This window comes from Macaca thibetana, chromosome 19, assembly GCF_024542745.1.
Source record: "Macaca thibetana thibetana isolate TM-01 chromosome 19, ASM2454274v1, whole genome shotgun sequence".
Classification (NCBI taxonomy): domain Eukaryota; kingdom Metazoa; phylum Chordata; class Mammalia; order Primates; family Cercopithecidae; genus Macaca; species Macaca thibetana.
The window spans coordinates 1,388,422-1,406,892 of record NC_065596.1 but is presented as its reverse complement, the minus strand read 5'-3'; the positions used below and the strand labels follow the sequence as shown (position 1 = coordinate 1,406,892).

At 42.4% G+C, this 18,471-nt stretch overlaps 1 protein-coding gene across 2 annotated transcripts in view; it reads right to left on the bottom strand.

Moving 5' to 3' along the window:
* LOC126942233 (zinc finger protein 675) overlaps positions 1-18,471 on the bottom strand; it is a 328,161-nt gene that overhangs the window by 16,366 nt on the left and 293,324 nt on the right. The window contains exon 1 of one of the 2 annotated variants that reach the window (XM_050769594.1): positions 16,646-16,743. The exons of the other annotated variant lie outside the window; for it this stretch is intronic. Coding sequence (XP_050625551.1) covers positions 16,646-16,648 — 3 coding nt within the window. The 5' untranslated portion in view covers positions 16,649-16,743. Of the gene's footprint in view, positions 1-16,645; positions 16,744-18,471 lie in introns of those variants that run through there. 2 annotated transcript variants of the gene reach the window in all.

The following is an 18,471-nucleotide window of genomic DNA, read 5'->3' as shown; positions in this document are numbered from 1 at the left end:
GTCAGTGGTAGCATTAATTATGACACTATCCTGCAAACAGGCCTATTTTGCAAGAGGCAGGGCAAATGGTCAGAAATCTAGGTACAGTCCTTCATGACCCTATATCAAAACCTAACAATCTGTGAAACTCCCAGAACCTACCCCGTAAAGGAAAGTTCTAAGGCAGAAGTTGATATTATAGACAACCTTCTTTCACAGGGTCACCTGGTTCCCAGGGTGAGCAGCGACCATCCTTACATAGTCCCTTGCCAAATGCTTCTGAGGCTAAAACTCAGGAGCAAACACCGGCGATCCTACACGTTCCCCTCATACTCAAGGGGGAACACTGTATTGAACCCTCTCTCCAGCCCTGCTACCTCTCAGGGTAGCAGGAGCTGAGGGGCCAGTCCTAGTGAAGGTCCCCTTCTCTATAACTGATACACAACAATGTAAGGAGAAGCTAGAAAGCTATTCTGAGAATCTTGGGAAATTTGCCGATGGGTTTCAAATTTTGATCTCTCATGAAGAGATGTTCAATTTATTCTAGCAACCTGTTGCATCCCTTCAGAAAAAGAACACATCTTTGAGGCCACCTACAAGGAAGCAGATGGATTATTCACCTGAAACCCTCAGGCCAATCACTCAGAACCAAAAACAGTTCCCACTACTGATCCTCATTGAAACTATAACACCACTGTGGGAAACAACCAGGTTAAATTGCTTGAGGCTCTCCTTGGAGGAATGAGAAAGGGAACAACTAAGGCAGAAAATTTTGAGATAGTACAGAAGGTTACATAAAGCAAGAAGAAAAATCTAGCCATGTTTTATGGCAGGTTGGAGGAAGCCTTTTAAAAAATATACTAATCTAGTCCCTTCCTCTCCGGAAGGGAAACTATTAATGGCAAAGCATTTTATTAGCCAATCTGCCCCTGACATTAGACATAAGCTCCACAAGCTACAGATGGGGCCACAGACTAATCAAAACCAGATTCTTGATACTGTGTTTATGGTGTATAACACTTGTGATCTGAAGGAAGGATAATGGAAACAGAGTAAAGAAAAACAGCAAGCCAAAATTATGGCAGCCATCATTGGCGATGTCCTGAATGCCCAAAGAGCATCTAAGGAAAATCTGAAGGGCCATAAAGATAAAGCCAGCAGAGACTCTTGCTTCAAATGCAAGAAAAGTGGGCATTGGGCAAAGGGATGTACTAAGCCCCTGCCAGGCCCCTGCTGTCAATGCAAAGGTACCAGTCATTACCCCTGGAGAACTGACTGCCCCTGTGCCACCATGGGGTTGTGTCAGACAAAACTCTAGCAGTGCAGAAGGAGGAATTAGATGAAGACTGAAGGGTCCTGGGGTCTTCCTCACTGCCTCTGTCTAGGAACATTGTAGCAACCATATCATGCCCAATTCAGCCATTTATCTAGTTGCTAGTCTAGACTAAAAGTTCCTGGATGATAGGGATGATGACTGCTTTATCTATTTTTCTAATGGTCATATGAAATGGAAGCAATTAGTTTATCTGTTTGAGTCTCCAGACCTCTTCCTTGTTTTTCACCTAAGTACCAGGAAACTGGAGAAACTCTCATCTGAGTACCAACCAAAGATCTCTCTTGTATGGGGGGGAGGAACAAACACAGGATGACTTATTTCTCTTACATTGAGACAGAAGCAGAATTAACCACTCATGTCAGCCTTACATAATTCTGTTCTGGACATTTTCAAATTTCTCAAAGATGCCTAGGTGATTGTGAGAGGGTTCTCAGTGCCCCTGAGCTGGTGGCCCAATGATAAGCTAGGGAGGAGAGACTCAGGCTAAATGAAGAATGCAACTGTTCTGGTGGAGCTCCAGAACTTGAATTGCATGTCCTGATTAGTTTGCTCTTGGGTTAAAAAAAAAAGGACTAGAATACTCCACTCCGGTATCACATTTTATGGGTAGGTATAGTTTGGTCATGGCACTGGATACCTTGTAGTCTCAATCTCTTACTCTGAAGATGCTTGTTTACACTTACAGATTCTGCAATCAGAATCTATTTACACCTGGAGCCCCTCACATAACTGTAGAAAGTCACTGGATGAGATCTGAGAAGTTCAAAACACTGCATTCTCAAAAAGGGGTTTTAACATTTCTATGCTGACATCTCACAATAGAGAAAATGTCTCTTGTATGTTTTCTGTACATTCTCAATCCAAAGCCTAACCTTGACTTGTGAATCCCAGACAGAGGTTAGACCTTATGTGCAGATTCTATGTCAGAGAAACCTGGCTCTGCATTCTTGTGTGTCACAGAAAGTGGAATACAATCAAAGAAGAGGTCCTCTCATAGAGGCTGCTCTAGCTCATTCTAAATGATATTTCTACCTAAAAGGAAAAAGCTAAGGCAACATATAGAAAACTGGTCCCCCCCAGTTTTGGGGGGACCAAGCTTGAGATTTATAACATGAAAGGTAAGATTCAAGTTGCCTGGAATCTACACTTAGTTTACCACCAGTTACAAGGGTATTTGTAAAGGTAAAAAGAGGACAGAAGATGGTCCCTCTTTGGGCTGGTACAAACTTGTTTGTCAAATTCTTATTTACAGGAATAACATTAATTATTGATTGGATGTACATCGCTAAGGTTTAGAGTGTCCAGTGTGGCATTATTAATTTAATTCACAACTACTGGTGGCAATAGCAAACAGTTTCAAGGGATGAATACATATAGTTGAAAGTGGGGAGAAAGACATAATTGTGCTCTCATTTTAATGTCTCTTCAAGATTGACAACTAAAAGGATCTGCATTTCTCAGATACAAGTTTTTTAATTTCCAAAATTTCAAGACCTAGATTCAGAATTTGGAGCTGCAGATTTAGGTTCTGGGTGGACAGAGTATCAGCAGATGTTACCTGCACATTTGTGAGCATTTCGGTAACAGGAGGAAGTGGAAAGTGGAGATTCTCATGTCTATGTGTATACTCAATGCACACCTGTTACTCTAGTTGGATTTGTGGGCCCCATGCTCTCTAAATCAGTTTCAGGTCTGAAGATTCAAGAGTAATTGAAAGAGGTAAAATGGCTGATTGCTGCCCTGTGAAGTTTGTAGAAATCTGGCCTAGCCCCTCTAGAAGTCACTGTAGAGGACTATAGATACAAAATAAGAGAGACAATTCTGCCTGCATATTTAGGTGACAGCATGCACTCTGCAGCAAATTTGGGAGTTGACTGGAAGCCTGAGAGGGTAAGCCCACTCTAGAGTAGATCCTGGTTAGCACCTTGTATGTATCTATCATATCTGGTAATTCTAGACAGTGTTTGGGAAATACCATTAAAAGAAAAATTTTCTGGTGGGGGGCAAGGGGAGGGAGGGCATGAGGACATATATCTAATGCATGCGGGGCTTAAAATTAGATGACAGGTTGATAGGTGGAGCCAACCACCATGGCACACGCATACCTGTGTAACAAGCCTGCACACACGTTCTGCACATGTATCCCAGAACTTAAAGTATAATAAAAAATAATAGTAAAAGAAAACATTTTCTCCAGCCCCAGAGAAACTCGACAATGATAGAACATTAAGAAAACTGTTGGCCGGGCACAGTGGCTCACACCTGTAATCCCAGCACTTTGAGAGGCTGAGGTGGGCGGATCACCTGAGGTCAGGAGTTTGAAACCAGCCTGGCCAACATGGTGAAACCCTGTCTCTACTAAAAACACAAAAATTAGCTGGGCATGGTGGCGGGCACCTGTAATTCCACCTACCCAGGAGGCAGAGGCAGAAGAATTGCTTGAACCCAGGAGGCGGAGGTTGCAGTGAGCCGAGATCAAGCCATTGCACTCCAGCCTGGGTGACAAGAGCAAAACTCTATCTCAAAAAAATAAATAAATAAAAACAAAAATAAAATCCTGAGTCACAAAGAATGCCAAAAGGTTTATTTAGCTGTTAATATGATATACATATATTTTTAAAAAGCAGAGAAAAATATCTACATATAACCTAAATGCTTGAAGAAGACAGAGATGGGCAGGCCACGGTGGCTCACGCCTGTAATCCCAGCACTTTGGGAGGCTGAGGTGGGCGGATCACCTGAGGTCCAGAGCTCAAGACCAGCCTGGCCAACATGGGGAAACGGCATCTCTACTAAAAGCACAAAAATTAGCCAGGCGTGGTGGCGGGCATCTGTAATCCCAGCTACTCGGGAGGCTGAGGCAGGAGAATCACTTGAACCCAGGAGGCCAAGGTTGCAGTGAACTGAGATCATGCCACTGCACTCCAGCCTAGTTGACAAAACGAGATTCCATCTCAAAAAAAAAAAAAGGAGAGAGATGAGCAAAACATTCTTTCTTATTTTCAGGTATAAAAATAGAGCCTTTTGGCTGGGTGCAGTGGCTCATACCTGTAATCCCACCACTTTGGGAGGCCAAGGTGGGTGGATCACTTGAGGTCAGAAGCTCAAGACCAGCCTGGCCAAGATGGTGAAACCCCGTCTCTACTAAAAATACAAAAATTATTAGCTGGGCATGGTGGCACGTGCCTGTAATCCCAGCTACTTGGGAGGCTGAGACACGAGAATCACTTGAACCCAGGAGGCAGAGGTTGCAGTGAGCCAAGATCACGCCAGTGCACTCCAGCATGGGTGACAGAGCAAGACTTCATCTCAAAAAACAAAAAAAAGAAAAAAGAAAAAAAAAGAAAAGAGAGCCTTTTATTTCTAACTTATATTTTCTCTTACAACAGCCAGGTCTCTGGATATGCTGAACTCTTGGACATCTTAATTTTAGTAGACACTGGATTCAGGCATCTAAGGAGTAGCACTGAGCACACTGTATTCACTTGAAAGAATGTTTATGGGGAAAAAAGCAGAAGAGAAAAAGGTGCTATAAAAAATCCATGGGTCTACATAAATAAAGCAACTTCTTAGAGACCTATGAAGACAGTTGGATTCTTACACAAAAATAGTGGGGGACTACAACATGCCACAGACACTAGTAAACAAATTACTGAAGCAGAAAAATTAACAGCGACATTAGGACCTAAACTCAACACTTGACCAAATAGTAGTAAACATCTACAGAACTCTCCATCTAAAAACAACATAATATATAATGTTTTCACCACCACAGGGCACATACTCTAAAATCGACCACAAAATCAGAAATAAAACAATCCTCAGCAAATTCAAAAATTTCAAAATGGTATCAGCAACATACTCAGTGAGACCACAGCTTGATAAAAATATAATTCAATACAAAGAAAACCACTTGAAACAAGACAACTACATGCAAATTAACCTGAACATGAATGACTTTTGGGTAAATAATACAATTAAGGCAAAAATCAAATTCTTTAAAATAAATGAGAACAAAGACACAACATACCAGAATCACTGCAACACAACTAAGGCAGTATTAAAAGGGAAATTTATAGCATTAAATGCTCACATAGGCCGGGCGCGGTGGCTCAAGCCTGTAATCCCAGCACTTTGGGAGGCCGAGACGGGCGGATCACGAGGTCAGGAGATCCAGACCATCCTGGCTAACACGGTGAAACCCCGTCTCTACTAAAAATACAAAAAACTAGCCGGGCGAGGTGGCTGGCGCCTGTAGTCCCAGCTACTCGGGAGGCTGAGGTAAGAGAATGGCGTGAACCCGGGAGGCGGAGCTTGCAGTGAGCTGAGATCTGGCCACTGCACTCCAGCCTGGGCGACAGAGCAAGACTCCGTCAAAAAAAAAAAAAAAAAAAAAAATGCTCACATCAAAAAGCTAGAAATATCTCAATTTAATAATCTGATATCCTAAATAAAAGAATGAGAGAAGTGAGAGCAACCCCTAAGCCAGCAGAAAACAACAAATAACTAAAATCATATCTGAGGTATATTTAGATGATGTAAAAAACTACAAAAAAGATTAAAAAATTAGAAGTAAATGTTTTGAAAAAACTCAGTAAGATAAATAAACCACTAGCTAGATTAATGAAGAAAAAAGAGAAGATAAAAAAAACACACACACACACAATGAGTAACGACAAATGGGCATTACCACTGACCCAACAAAAATACAAACGAGGATGGAAGTCTACAATTAGCACTTCTATGCACAGTAACTAAAAAATCTAGACAAAATGAATAAATTCCTGGACAAATACCTCCTCCCTAGACTGAACAAAAAAGAAACTGAACCCCTGAATAAACCAATAAAAAGCTCCAAAATCAAATTAATAATAAGTAGCCTACCAACCAAAAAAAGCCCAGGACCAGATGGACTTACAGCTGAATTCTACCAGATGTACAAATAAGAGCTGGTATTATTTTTACTAAAACTATTCCAAATAATTGAGAAATGACTTCTCCCCAAGTTATTATATAAGAACAGCATCATTCTGATACCAAAACCTGGCAGAGACAAAACAAACAAACAAACAAACAACTTCAGGCCAATATTTTAAAAATATTAACAAAAAATCATCAACAAAATACTGAAAAACCAAATCCAGCAGCACATCAAAAAGTTAATCCACCATAATCAAGTAGGATTTATCCCTGGGACACAAGGTTGGTTCAATACATACAAATCAATAACTGTCATTCATCACATAAACAGAACTAAAGACAGAAACCACAAAACTAACTCAATAGATGCAGAAAAAACTTTCCGTACAATTTAACATCCTTCATGTTATAATCCTCAACAAACTAGGCATTGAAGGCACATACTTCAAAAGAGTTATCTATGACAAATTCACAGCCAATATACTGAATAGACACAAGTTGCAAACATTTTTTTCTTGAAAACTGGCACAAGACAAGGGTGCCTTCTCTCACCACTCCTATTCAACATGGAATTTTGAAGTCCTCACTGAGCAAGCAGGCAAGATGAACAATAAAAGCACCCAAAAAGAAAGAGAGGAACTCAAACTATCCCCATTTGCAGATGACATGACTTTATATCTAAAAAAAACCTATAGTCTCAGCAGAAAAATTCTATAAGCTGACAACTTCAGCAAAGTTTCAGAATGCAAAATAAACATACAAAAATTAGTAGCAACTCTGTACATCAACAACATCCAAACCAAAGGCCAAATTAATAATACAATCTCAGCCGGGCACGGTGGCTCACACCTGTAATCCCAGCACTTTGGGAGGTGGAGAGGGGTGGATCACGTGAGATCGGGAGTACAAGACAAGCCTGGCCAACATGGGGAAACCTCGTCTCTACTAAAAATACAAAAATTAGCCAGGTGTGGTGGTACATGCCTGTAATCCCAGCTACTCAGGAGGCTGAGGCAGGAGAATTGCTTGAACCCAGGAGGCAGAGGTTGCAGTGAGCCAGAATCACACCACTGCACTCCAGCCTGGGCAACAGAGTGAGACTCCGTCTCAAAAAAAAAAAAAAAAAAAAAAAAAAAAAATGCCATTTACAGTTGCCACAAAAAAGAATAAAATATCTAGAAATATGGCTAACAAGGGAGATGAAAGATCTCTAGGACAAGAATTACAAAACACTTCTTAAAGAAGTCAGAGATGGCCGGACGCAGTGGCTCACGCCTGTAATCCCAGCATTTCGGGAGGCCGAGGCGGTCGGATCACCTGAGGTCGGGAGTTCGAGACCAGCCTGACCAACATGGAGAAACCCCCATCTCTGCCTAAAAATACAAAATTAGCCCAGGGTGGTGGTGCATGCCTGTAATCCCAGCTACTCGCGAGTCTGAGGCAGGAGAATCCCTTGAACCCCAGAGGTAGAGGTTGTGGTGAGCCAAGATTGTGCCATTGCACTCCAGCCTGGGCAACAAGAGCAAAACTTTCTTGGGGGGGAAAAAAAAGTCAGAGATGACGCAAACAAATGGAAAATCATTTTGTGCTCATTGATAGAAAAGGTTAGTGTTAATATGGTCTTACTGCCAAAAGAAATTTACAGATGTTATTTCCATGAAACTATCAAAAATATTCTTAACAGAACTAAATAATAAATACATACATACATACATATGAAACCAAAAAATAACTCCAATAGCCAAGGAACTTTTCTAAGCAAAAAGAACAAAGCTGGAGGCATTACATTACCCAACTTCAAACCATACTACAAAGCTACAGTCACCAAAGCAGCATGGTACTGGAACCAAAACAGACTCAGACAAATGCAACAGAATAGAGAGCCAAAAAATAATGCCATGCACTTACAACCATCTGATCTTCAACAAAGCTGACAAAGAGAAATACAGGAATAATTTCCTATTTAATTTTAAATGTTATTTAAAATTTTATATTTAAATTTAAATATTTAAATAATCCTACTAAAAATAATGCCACACACTTACAACCATATGATCTTCAACAAAACTGACAAAGAGAAATATGGTAATAATTTTCTATTTAATAAATGGTACACCCTTCCGTACAACATATACAAAAATTAACAAGATAAATTAAAGATTTAAACATAAAACTCAGAATTATAAAAAACTCTAGAAGATAACCTAGGAAATATCATTCCAGACATAGGAACCAGAAAATTTTATAATGAAGATAACAAAAGCAATTGCAACAAATTGACAAATGGGATCTAACTGAACTAAAGAGTTTCTTCATAGAAAACTACTAACAGAGTAAAGACAACCTACAGAATAAGAGAAAATACTTGCAAACTATGCTTTTGACAAAGGTCTAATATCCAGAATCCACAATGAACTTAAATAAGTTTACAAGAAAAAAACAAACAACCTCATTAAAAAGTAGGTGGCTAGGCACGGCCACCTACTTGCTCACACATGTAATCCCAGCACTTTGGGATGCTGAGGCAGGTAGATCAACCTGAGATCAGGAGTTTGAAACCAGTCTGGCCAACATGGTGAAATCCTGTCTCTACTAAAAATACAAACTTAGCCAGGCGTAGTGGCAGGTGCCTGTAATCCCAGTTACTCAGGAGGCTGAGGCAGGAGAATCGCTTGAACCAGGGAGGCGGAGGTTGTGGTGAGCCAAGATTGTGTCACTGCACTCCAGCCTGGGCAACAACAGCGAGACTCCATCCCCCCAAAAAAAAATTAATAAAAACAAAATAATCCCAGCACTTTGGGAGGCCTAGGCGGGCAGATCATGAGGTCAAGAAATCGAGACCATCCTGGCCAACATAGTGAAACCCCGTCTCTACTAAAAATACAATTTGCTGGGTGTGGTAGTGGGCACCTGTAATCCCAACTACTAGGGAGGCTGAGTCAGGAGACTCGCTTGAACTAGGAGGCGGAGGTTGCAGTGAGCCAACATCTGCACCACTGCACTCTAGCCTAGGGACAAAGTCAGACTTTATCTCAAAAAAAAAAAAAAAAAAAAAAAAAAAAGTACATAAACATCATGGAATACTGTGTGGCCATAAAAAGATACCAAGATCATTTCTTTTGCAGCAACATGGATGGAACTAGAGACCATTATCCTTAGAAAACTAATGCAGAAACAGAAAACCAAATGCATGTTATTATTTATAAATAAGAGCTGGCTGGGAGCAGTGGCTCACGCCTGTAATCCCAGCACATTGGGAGGCCGAGGCAGGTGAACCACGAGGTCAGGAGTTTGAGACCAGCCTGGCCAACATGGTGAAACCCTATCTCTACTAAAAAATACAAAAATTAGCCAGGTATGGTTGTGGGTGCCTGTAATCCTAGCTACTCAGGAGGCTGAGACAGGAGAATCGCTTGAACCTGGGAGACGGAAGTTGCAGTTAGCTGAGATGGAGCCATTGCACTGCAGCCTGGGCAACAAGAACAAAACTCTGTCTCAGAAAAATAAATTTAAAAAAATAAGAGCTAAATAATAAGAACACATGGACACAAAGAGAGGAACAACAAAAACTGAGACTCAGTTGAGGGTGGAGAGTAGGAGGACAAAGAGAATCAGAAAAAAATACTTGTTTGGTGCCATGCTTAGCATCTCAGTGACAAAATAATCTGCACACCAAACCTTCATGACATAATTTTACCTATATAACAAATCTGCAGATGTACCCATGAACCAAAAATAAAAGTTAAAAGTAAAAAATCTATAGATGGAGGAGAGTGCAATGTAGGTGGAAGGACTGGTTTGTACTGCAGATAGTGGCTTAGGTGAGGCTGCACTCTGACTTATTTTTGTGTCCATGAAGTCAGGCAGATGAGATTACGAACAGTTGGTCAAAACCCTAGGATGGTGGAGAAAACAGATTACTGCTACAGATTCAGAGTCTGGGCGTGGGGATATTCTAGGAGATGCAGTCATTTTTTGGGTTTTTGGCAAGAAGCACTGGGATAAAAAATGCTGTTGTGAATTTTCTGAGGGTGGTGCCTAGTCCTGGGAGGGGTTTGGGCACGTCAATGCCTAGGGGCTGTGTTTGTGAGTAGGTGGAAATCTTGTGGTGGCAGCTGTGGGAAAGTGGGGTTTGTTATCACAGCTCTTGTCCTCTAAGTTTTCAGTCCTCGCTCACCCTTGGAGGAGACCTGAAATCACAGGACAACGAGCAGTGTGAACAGCTTGTGTACAGGAGAGCAGAGCCTCCCATTCCCAGGCACCCAGAGTTCCATTCCAGGACAGGCCTCTGTAATATCTTTTTTCTGGCACCAAATCTGTAGAGTTTACTGAACACCAAGCAATTCTTCAACACTCACTGTCTAACATTTGAATTCTGACAATGCCCAGAGTCAGCACAGACCCTGATTCAGAGCACAGTCCACAACATTGTCTTTACTGCAGATTCCAGTCACAAACTTCATGGGCTGATCTATGCTTCTGAGCCACTGTTTAATAACTGAGGACTCCCAGAACTTTCCTCAAGTTCAGTAATATAATAGAGCTATTCACAGAACTCAGTGAAACACTGTAGTTATCTTTACCAGTTTATTATAAAAAATACAACTCAGAAAAAGTCAAATGGAAGAAATACATAGGACCAGGAAAAAAGGTGGGCAAAGATGAAGCACGTAGATAATCCTGATAAAGAACTATGATTAATAAAATTCTCCATCCTTTGTGTTCTCCAGAAATAGTTTTTAAAAAGAAACACCCTCTTATATGACTTAGGTGGTGCTCTCTTTTCTCACCTGTCGTATAGCCAGACATAGACTGCACATTTCCTTCCTTTTCTTATTAAAAAATCAGCTAAGGCCGGGCGCAGTGGCTCAAGCCTGTAATCCCAGCACTTTGGGAGGCCGAGACGGGCGGATCACGAGGTCAGGAGATCGAGACCATCCTGGCTAATATGGTGAAACCCCGTCTCTACTAAAAGTACAAAAAACTAGCCGGGCGAGGTGGTGGGCGCCTGTAGTCCCAGCTACTCGGGAGGCTGAGGCAGGAGAATGGCGTAAACCCGGGAGGCGGAGCTTGCAGTGAGCTGAGATCCGGCCACTGCACTCCAGCCTGGGCGACAAAGCGAGACTCCGTCTCAAAAAAAAAAAAAAAAAAAAAAAAAAAAAAAAAAAATCAGCTAAATTTGTCTTCAGTGGTCAAAATAAAATACTTCTTAATCAAACTTAAGTTTTTCTTTTCCCACAGCTCCTAAACTGAGCTACACTCAGTCTGAGCCAATATACAACCCCATTTTATGTTCATCCTAAGAACATGCTAACTTCAGGGTAAAACATTTTCTGATCTAAAACCTGATTTTTTCACCCTCTATTCGCCATTCTTCTGCTATTTTCTTTCTAATCTTGTTTTCTCCCCTCTGTGAAAAAAAGCCCTTGTCTGCCTGAACTTTGCAATAATAGTTGGTACTTCCTCCTGTTGCAATACTCCTTTGGAATTAAATTTTTTTACATAAATCTAACTTTGTTTCATTTTATAAAATTTAGAAACTGCCTCAAATCAATAATAACTTTATCTTCAGTAAGACCTTCCCAGTCCTTTTTCATTTTAATCTTAACTGCACCTGCCTGTGCATCTCTAGCTTCCCAGGGCTCTCAAGCTTCTCAGGATAAAGACTTCTTCCATGGCTGAGGTGAGCAGGCTGAGATATCTGCAGAAAAGGCTCCCCAGAAAGAACCAACTGGACCTTTAATAACCTCCTTTTGCAGGCTCAATATTAGCTTTAGATGAGTTCAAGCTTTAATTTTCATATCTGAGTTATTCCCTTGGTGTCTGAAACTAAGTGTTTGAAAAATCCAGCAAAATTACTGAAACACAGTGTTGGCATACAAAAAGAAAATTTTAAGGTGCTTCCATTTCATACCTCTATAAGAAAACCAAAAGTGTCTATACCTTTCAAACAATAAAAGTATTATTTTATTATTTATTTTAAAAGTTATGTAGTAGGCCAGGCACGGTGGCTCACACTTGTAATCCCAGCACTTTGGGAGGCCAAGGCCAGCAGGTCACCTGAAGTCAGGAGTTCGAGACTAGCCTGGCCAACATGGTGAAACCCCATCTCTACTACAAATACAAAAATTAGCCAGGCTTGGTGATGCGCACCTGTAATCCCAGCTACTCGGGAGGCTGAGGCAGAAGAATCACTTGAATCTGGGAGACGGAAGGTTGCAGTGAGCCGAGATCATGGCACTGCACTCCAGCCTGGGTGACAGACCGAGACTCTGTCTCAGAAAAAAAGAAAGTTATGTAGTAAACAATTCGTCATATAAGAACACTTCTAGGAGGTACCAAATTTCATCTCATAACACTTAGCATTAAATTCAGAAATCAAGATCATAGGATACAGAACTGATATTCACTGTCACAAATTTATGGTGCAAAAAGAGGAACTATGTTTTCATGAATCTATGTAACTCACCAATTATCTACTACATTTTCTTGTGGAAATGTATTTAATTTTTACAGCCAAAAAGGAAGAGGGATTGTCTCACTCTGTCACCCAGGCTGGAGTGCAGTGGTACGATCTCAGCTCACTGCAACCTCCATCTCCCGGGTTCAAGCGATTCTCCTGCTTCAGCCTCCCAAGTAGCTGGGACTACAGGCGTGAGCCACCATGCCTGGCTAATTTTTGTATTTTTAGTAGAGATGAGGTTTCACCATACTGGCCAGGCTGGTCCCGAACTCATGACCTCATGATCCGCATACCTCAGCCTTTCAAAATGCTGGGATAACAGGTGTGAGCCACCGCACCTGGCCCTTATTCTTTTCCTTAGTAGGATTCTAACAGCTAAACCTTGGAATTCTGTTTGAAATCACCCAGCCATAAACACAACTGACAAATTTTCTAAACTCACTATGGGAAAGAAAAAGGTAAATAAAAACTTTTAATAAATAGAATATAAAATTAGATTTTTTTTTTCCTGAAACCCAACTCTTATATGCTTTTTGGACATATTTTCTTACCTTTGAAATGCTACTAATAAAATGCAATTTACATTTAAAAAAACTAAAGTCACCGGCTACACGTGGTGGCTCACACCTGTAATCCCAGCACTTTGGGAGGCAGAGGCGGGTGGATCACGACGTCAGGAGATCGAGACCATCCTGGCTAACACAGTGAAACCCCGTCTCTACTAAAAATACAAAAAAATTAGCCGGGTGTGGTGGTGGGCACCTGTAGTCCCAGCTACTGGGGAGTCTGAGGCAGGAGAATGGCGTGAACCCGGGAGGCAGAGCTTGCAGTGAGCCGAGATCACGCCACTGCACTCCAGCCTGGGCGACAAAGCGAGACTCCATCTCAAAAAAAAAAAAAAAGTAAAAATAAGTGCACAAATCTTTTCAAGGTGACAAAGCTAGGGAGTGGCAATGCTGATTAGAAAACAGATGTGTCAGCCCCGCATGGTGGCTCATGCCTGTGATCCCAGCATCTTGGGAGGCCGAGAGGGGTGGATCACCTGAGGTGGGGAGTTTGAGGCAAGCCTGGCCAACATGGCAAAACTCTTGTTTATACCAAAAACACAAAATTAGCTGGGCATGGTGGTGCATGCCTGTAATCCCAGCTACCTGGGAGGCAGAGGTTGCAGTGAGCCGAGATGGTGCCACCGAACTCCAGCCTAGGCAACAAGAGCAAAACCCCATCTCAAAAAAAAAAAAAGAAAACAGATGTGTCTAATTCATGTGTCAAGTCAGGTCACCAATCACGTGAGAGACTCTCCCACCCCATCCTGCTCACTTAAGTGCTCAGTGACCACCCTCTCACTGCACTATGCCTCAGTGACCGCCCCAAGTGCATTTTACTTTGCAAGTTTTTGCATCGTTTCACTGACGTCACTTTTTTTTGTCTTTTGAAATGCTATTTTTTCTTTCACAAATCTTAGACAATCCAGGGGACAGAAATTATCTCTGTTTTTCCCTCAATACCAGTATCTGATTGGCTGTCATCAGCAATGTGTCTCCAAGAAATGGAAGCTGGGTTGAGTAAAGGCAATCTTAATGTCTCAAGGGTTATTTTTTCTTTTTTTGAGATGGAGTTTCGCTCTTGGTGCCCATGCTTTAGTTCAATGGCGCGATCTCGGCTCACTGCAACCTCCACCTCCCAGGTACAAGCGATTCTCCTGGCTCAGCCTCCCAAGTAGCTCTGATTACAGGCATGCACCGCTAGGCCCAGTTAATTTTTTTGTATTTAGTAGAGACGGGGTTTCACCATGTTAGTCAGGCTGGTCACGAACTCCTGACCTCAGGCGATCCACTGCCTCAGACTCCCAAAGTGCTGGAATTACAGGAATGCATCACCGTGCAGGCAAGGGTTAGTTTTTCAAAGGAAGAGCGCAGGTGAGAGTCCTATCAGTCCAAGGGCATCCATCTGCTCCACTGAGAGGCTACACTCCATACCTCAGGTTGTTTTATGAAAGAAAACAACCCAGTAGATTATATTCACTAGACACTCAAGCAGACATAGCCATGGGAGGTATATTGGTTTATTCACAGAAACTACTGAAGCCCAGAACTAGAAAAAATTGAAGGGTGGCTGAGGCCACATCACCCATAAAGTTTCCAAAGGGAAATCTTGACCCAAAAATATTCTGATACTATCTCTGTGCCTAGAGAAGATTTTTTAAAATGAGGCGAAAAGATTTTTTTACAATACAGTGTCAGGGGATTGTTCTTCTTTTTCTTCTCATAAAAAAATATTTTCAGCCAGGCGCGGTGGCTCAAGCCTGTAATCCCAGCACTTTGGGAGGCCAAGACGGGCGGATCACGAGATCAGGAGATCGAGACCATCCTGGCTAACACGGTGAAACCCCGTCTCTACTAAAAATACAAAAAACTAGCCGGGCGAGGTGGCGGGCGCCTGTAGTCCCAGCTACTCGGGAGACTGAGGCAGGAGAATGGCGTAAACCTGGGAGGCGGAGCTTGCAGTGAGCTGAGATCCGGCCACTGCACTCCAACCTGGGCGGCAGAGCGAGACTCCGCCTCAAAAAAAAAAAAAAAAAAAAAAAAATTTTCAAACAGAAAACGATTTTTTTAGTGCCAATGTCAAAAAATGGTTAGAATACAGTATCTAAAGTGTAAAAGACAAATAATTGATAATGTGAATTAGAAAGGGGAAAGTGGCATTTGACAATGTGAGAAGAAACTGGAAATTTAGTATTTTACTACAAGTCATAGTTAGTCTGGAGGAATGGGATGTGAGGGGTAGGCTTGAGACCCAGCTTGAGAGAACTGCGGAAAAATGCAGGGGAAAATCAGTCCCCTGTGGAGTGTTAAAATAACTAAGTAGCAGGTAATGAGACTGAGGTTACTCTAGTCCCTGGGTTCCTACTTTTTAAAAACCCTAACTCAAATGCTTTTTTTTTGTAAATTACTGGACTGACGGAAACAAAATTTAGGCTTAATCAATCATAAACTGCCAATTAACCTCTGATTACATAACCAGGAAATGTCCACCTTAATCGTACAAATCAAGTAACTATGAACTGTACCTAACCAATTATTTAATTTGGTTTTCTTCATCATGTACCTTTAAAAGTCTTTCAAGTCGCTCTCATAAGTCACAAGCTACAAACCACAGCTGAGTGCTCCACAATTTTTGATTCAATCTTTGATTAAATTCTACAATATTTTTGTGGTGACCCCTATTATTTATTTATTTATTTATTTACTTACTTATTTTTTGAGACGGAGTTTCGCTCTTGTTGCCCAGGCTGGAGTGCAATAGCGCCATCTCGGCTCACCGCAACCGCCACCTCCCGGGTTCAAGCGATTCTACTGCCTCAGCCTTCCGAGTATCTGGGATTACAGGCATGTGCCGCCACGCCCGGCTAATTTTGGATTTTTAGTAGAAACGGGGTTTCACCATGTTGGTCAAACTGGTCTTGAACTCCTGACCTCAGGTGATCCACCTGCCTCGGTCTCTCAAAGTGCTGGGATTACTGACGTGAGCCACCGCGCCCGGCCCTCCCATAAAATTTTAATAGGAGAAAATAGGAACTGGGAACCCCATGGACGAAAACTGTTCCCATTAATGAACCCGCACCCTGAGTCAGGATTCTCCCGTGCCGCCCGTCCCGTGATCCCTGCACAATCTGAGAGAGATGCGGCACTGCGGGTACAGAGCTGCCAGAGAGGGCTACAGGCCAGGGCACAGTCACTACGCAGAGAAGAGACGGACGCCCCGGGGCCTGGCTGTCAGGGCGCCGCCATTTTATGGCTGCAGGGGACTGAGGCCGAGCTGGGGAAGAACTCGGGGTGCAGATTGTGGAGCTGACTGCCGGGAGGCCTGAGTCCCGCTATAGCCACTTCCCACCGGTTCCAACCAGCCCCTTCCACCTCTGGGGGTGTCGCACCCGGAACGCTCACCATTTCTAGGCTTCCAGGGGGTCCTGGAGTCTTAGCTGTGGATCTCCCAGTTTCCGCAGGTCACAGGCCCACTGAGGCTGGACCTCTAGGAGCGGAGGACACAGAGCAGTGAAGGCGAAACCTGGAGCTCCGGCTGCAGCCAGAGACAAAGGCGCCGCCAAATCCCGGAAGCCATCTTGTCTGCTCCAGCTGCGTGCCTGATTGGACGGTTCCCAGCCCAGCGTGCCTGATTGGACAACGTTTAAGGTCCTGACCCTTCAGGCCCTGAGTGACAGAAGATGTGATCAGACACTGGGCTGAATGCAGAGTGACAGCCTACGCTGCAGCCTTTTCAGCCAGGGCTTCCTCTTTTAGCTGAGCCCGGCCCATCCCAGAGGGTATTTGTATTTAACCTTGTGTATAAGGTCATATACACTTGTAAATGATATATGGCTACTCACAAATAAAAATAATATAATAATTATTATTTTAGAATTTCAGATTTTATGACCTTCCTGGCTTCTGGTCCTTTGAGTAGGCAGCCCGAGAATTTTAAAAAGAAGCAATCCTCAAATAAAATGTGAGCCACATGTGAATTTTAAATTTTCTAGTAGTCAAATTTTAAAAAGAAAAAAACAAATGGAATTGATTGTAACAATTTAATTAACCCAATATATCCAAAGTATTATTTTAATATGGGAGCAATATGAAATTATTAATGAAACACATATATATATATATACACACACACACCACACCACACACACATATATGTGGAACTAAATCTTTGAAAATAACTGTATTTTACCTTTCTAACACATTGCAATTCAGACCAGCCACATTCCAGGCACCCAGTAGCCACACGTGGCCAATAGCTGCCACATTAAAGTGCAGCTCTGATGTCAGGGGAGTGAAGAGCCTGAACATCCCTTTTTTGCCAGAGGTGAATGGACAGCTTCTCTCTACCAACATCTCTCTTCAATTCCAAGGAAGAAACAGTTAGTGACCATAGAAAGAACAGAAGACAGATAGAATAAAATAACCACAGGTCGACCTGTGGTTACCTCTGGTTATTTTATTAACCACTGCTGCCCCCCTGTTGCTCACCTTAATTCCAAACATCAGACAGTGAACAAAGAATGATGAAGCCACAAAACAAGAAAACTCTATCTTCAGATCTGTCCACAGTCTTAACCTCCAATGTTTAGATATGGAGAAAATAGATTAAAGGCAAACTTATTTTGCTATTTGGACTTGGCCCTAATGGTCAGTCTGTGGTTATTGTTATGCGCGTCCATGTGAAGAGACTATCAAACAGGCTTTGTGTGAGCAATAAAGCTTTTTAATCACCTGGGTGCAGGCGGGCTGAGTCCGAAAAGAGAGTCAGCGAAGGGAGATAAGGGTGGGGCTGTTTTATAGGATTTGGGTAGGTAAAGGAAAATTACAGTCAAAGGGGGGGTTGTTCTCTGGCGGGCAGGAGTGGGAGTCACAAGGTGCTCAGTAGGGGAGTTTTTTGAGCCAGGATGAGCCAGGATGAGCCAGGAAAAGGAATTTCACAAGGTAATGTCATCGCTTAAGGCAAGGACCGGCCATTTTCACTTCTTTTGTGGTGGAATGTCATCAGTTAAGGTGGGGCAGGGCATTTTCACTTCAGGCCATCTGGGCGTATACATGCAAGTCACAGGGGATGCGGACGTGCAAGTCACAGGCCTATACGTGCAAGTCACAGGGGATGCGGACGTGCAAGTCACAGGCCTATACGTGCAAGTCACAGGGGATGCGATGGCTTGGCTTGAGCTCAGAGGCCTGACGGTTATGTCTATATGTATTTTTTTTTTTTTTTTTTT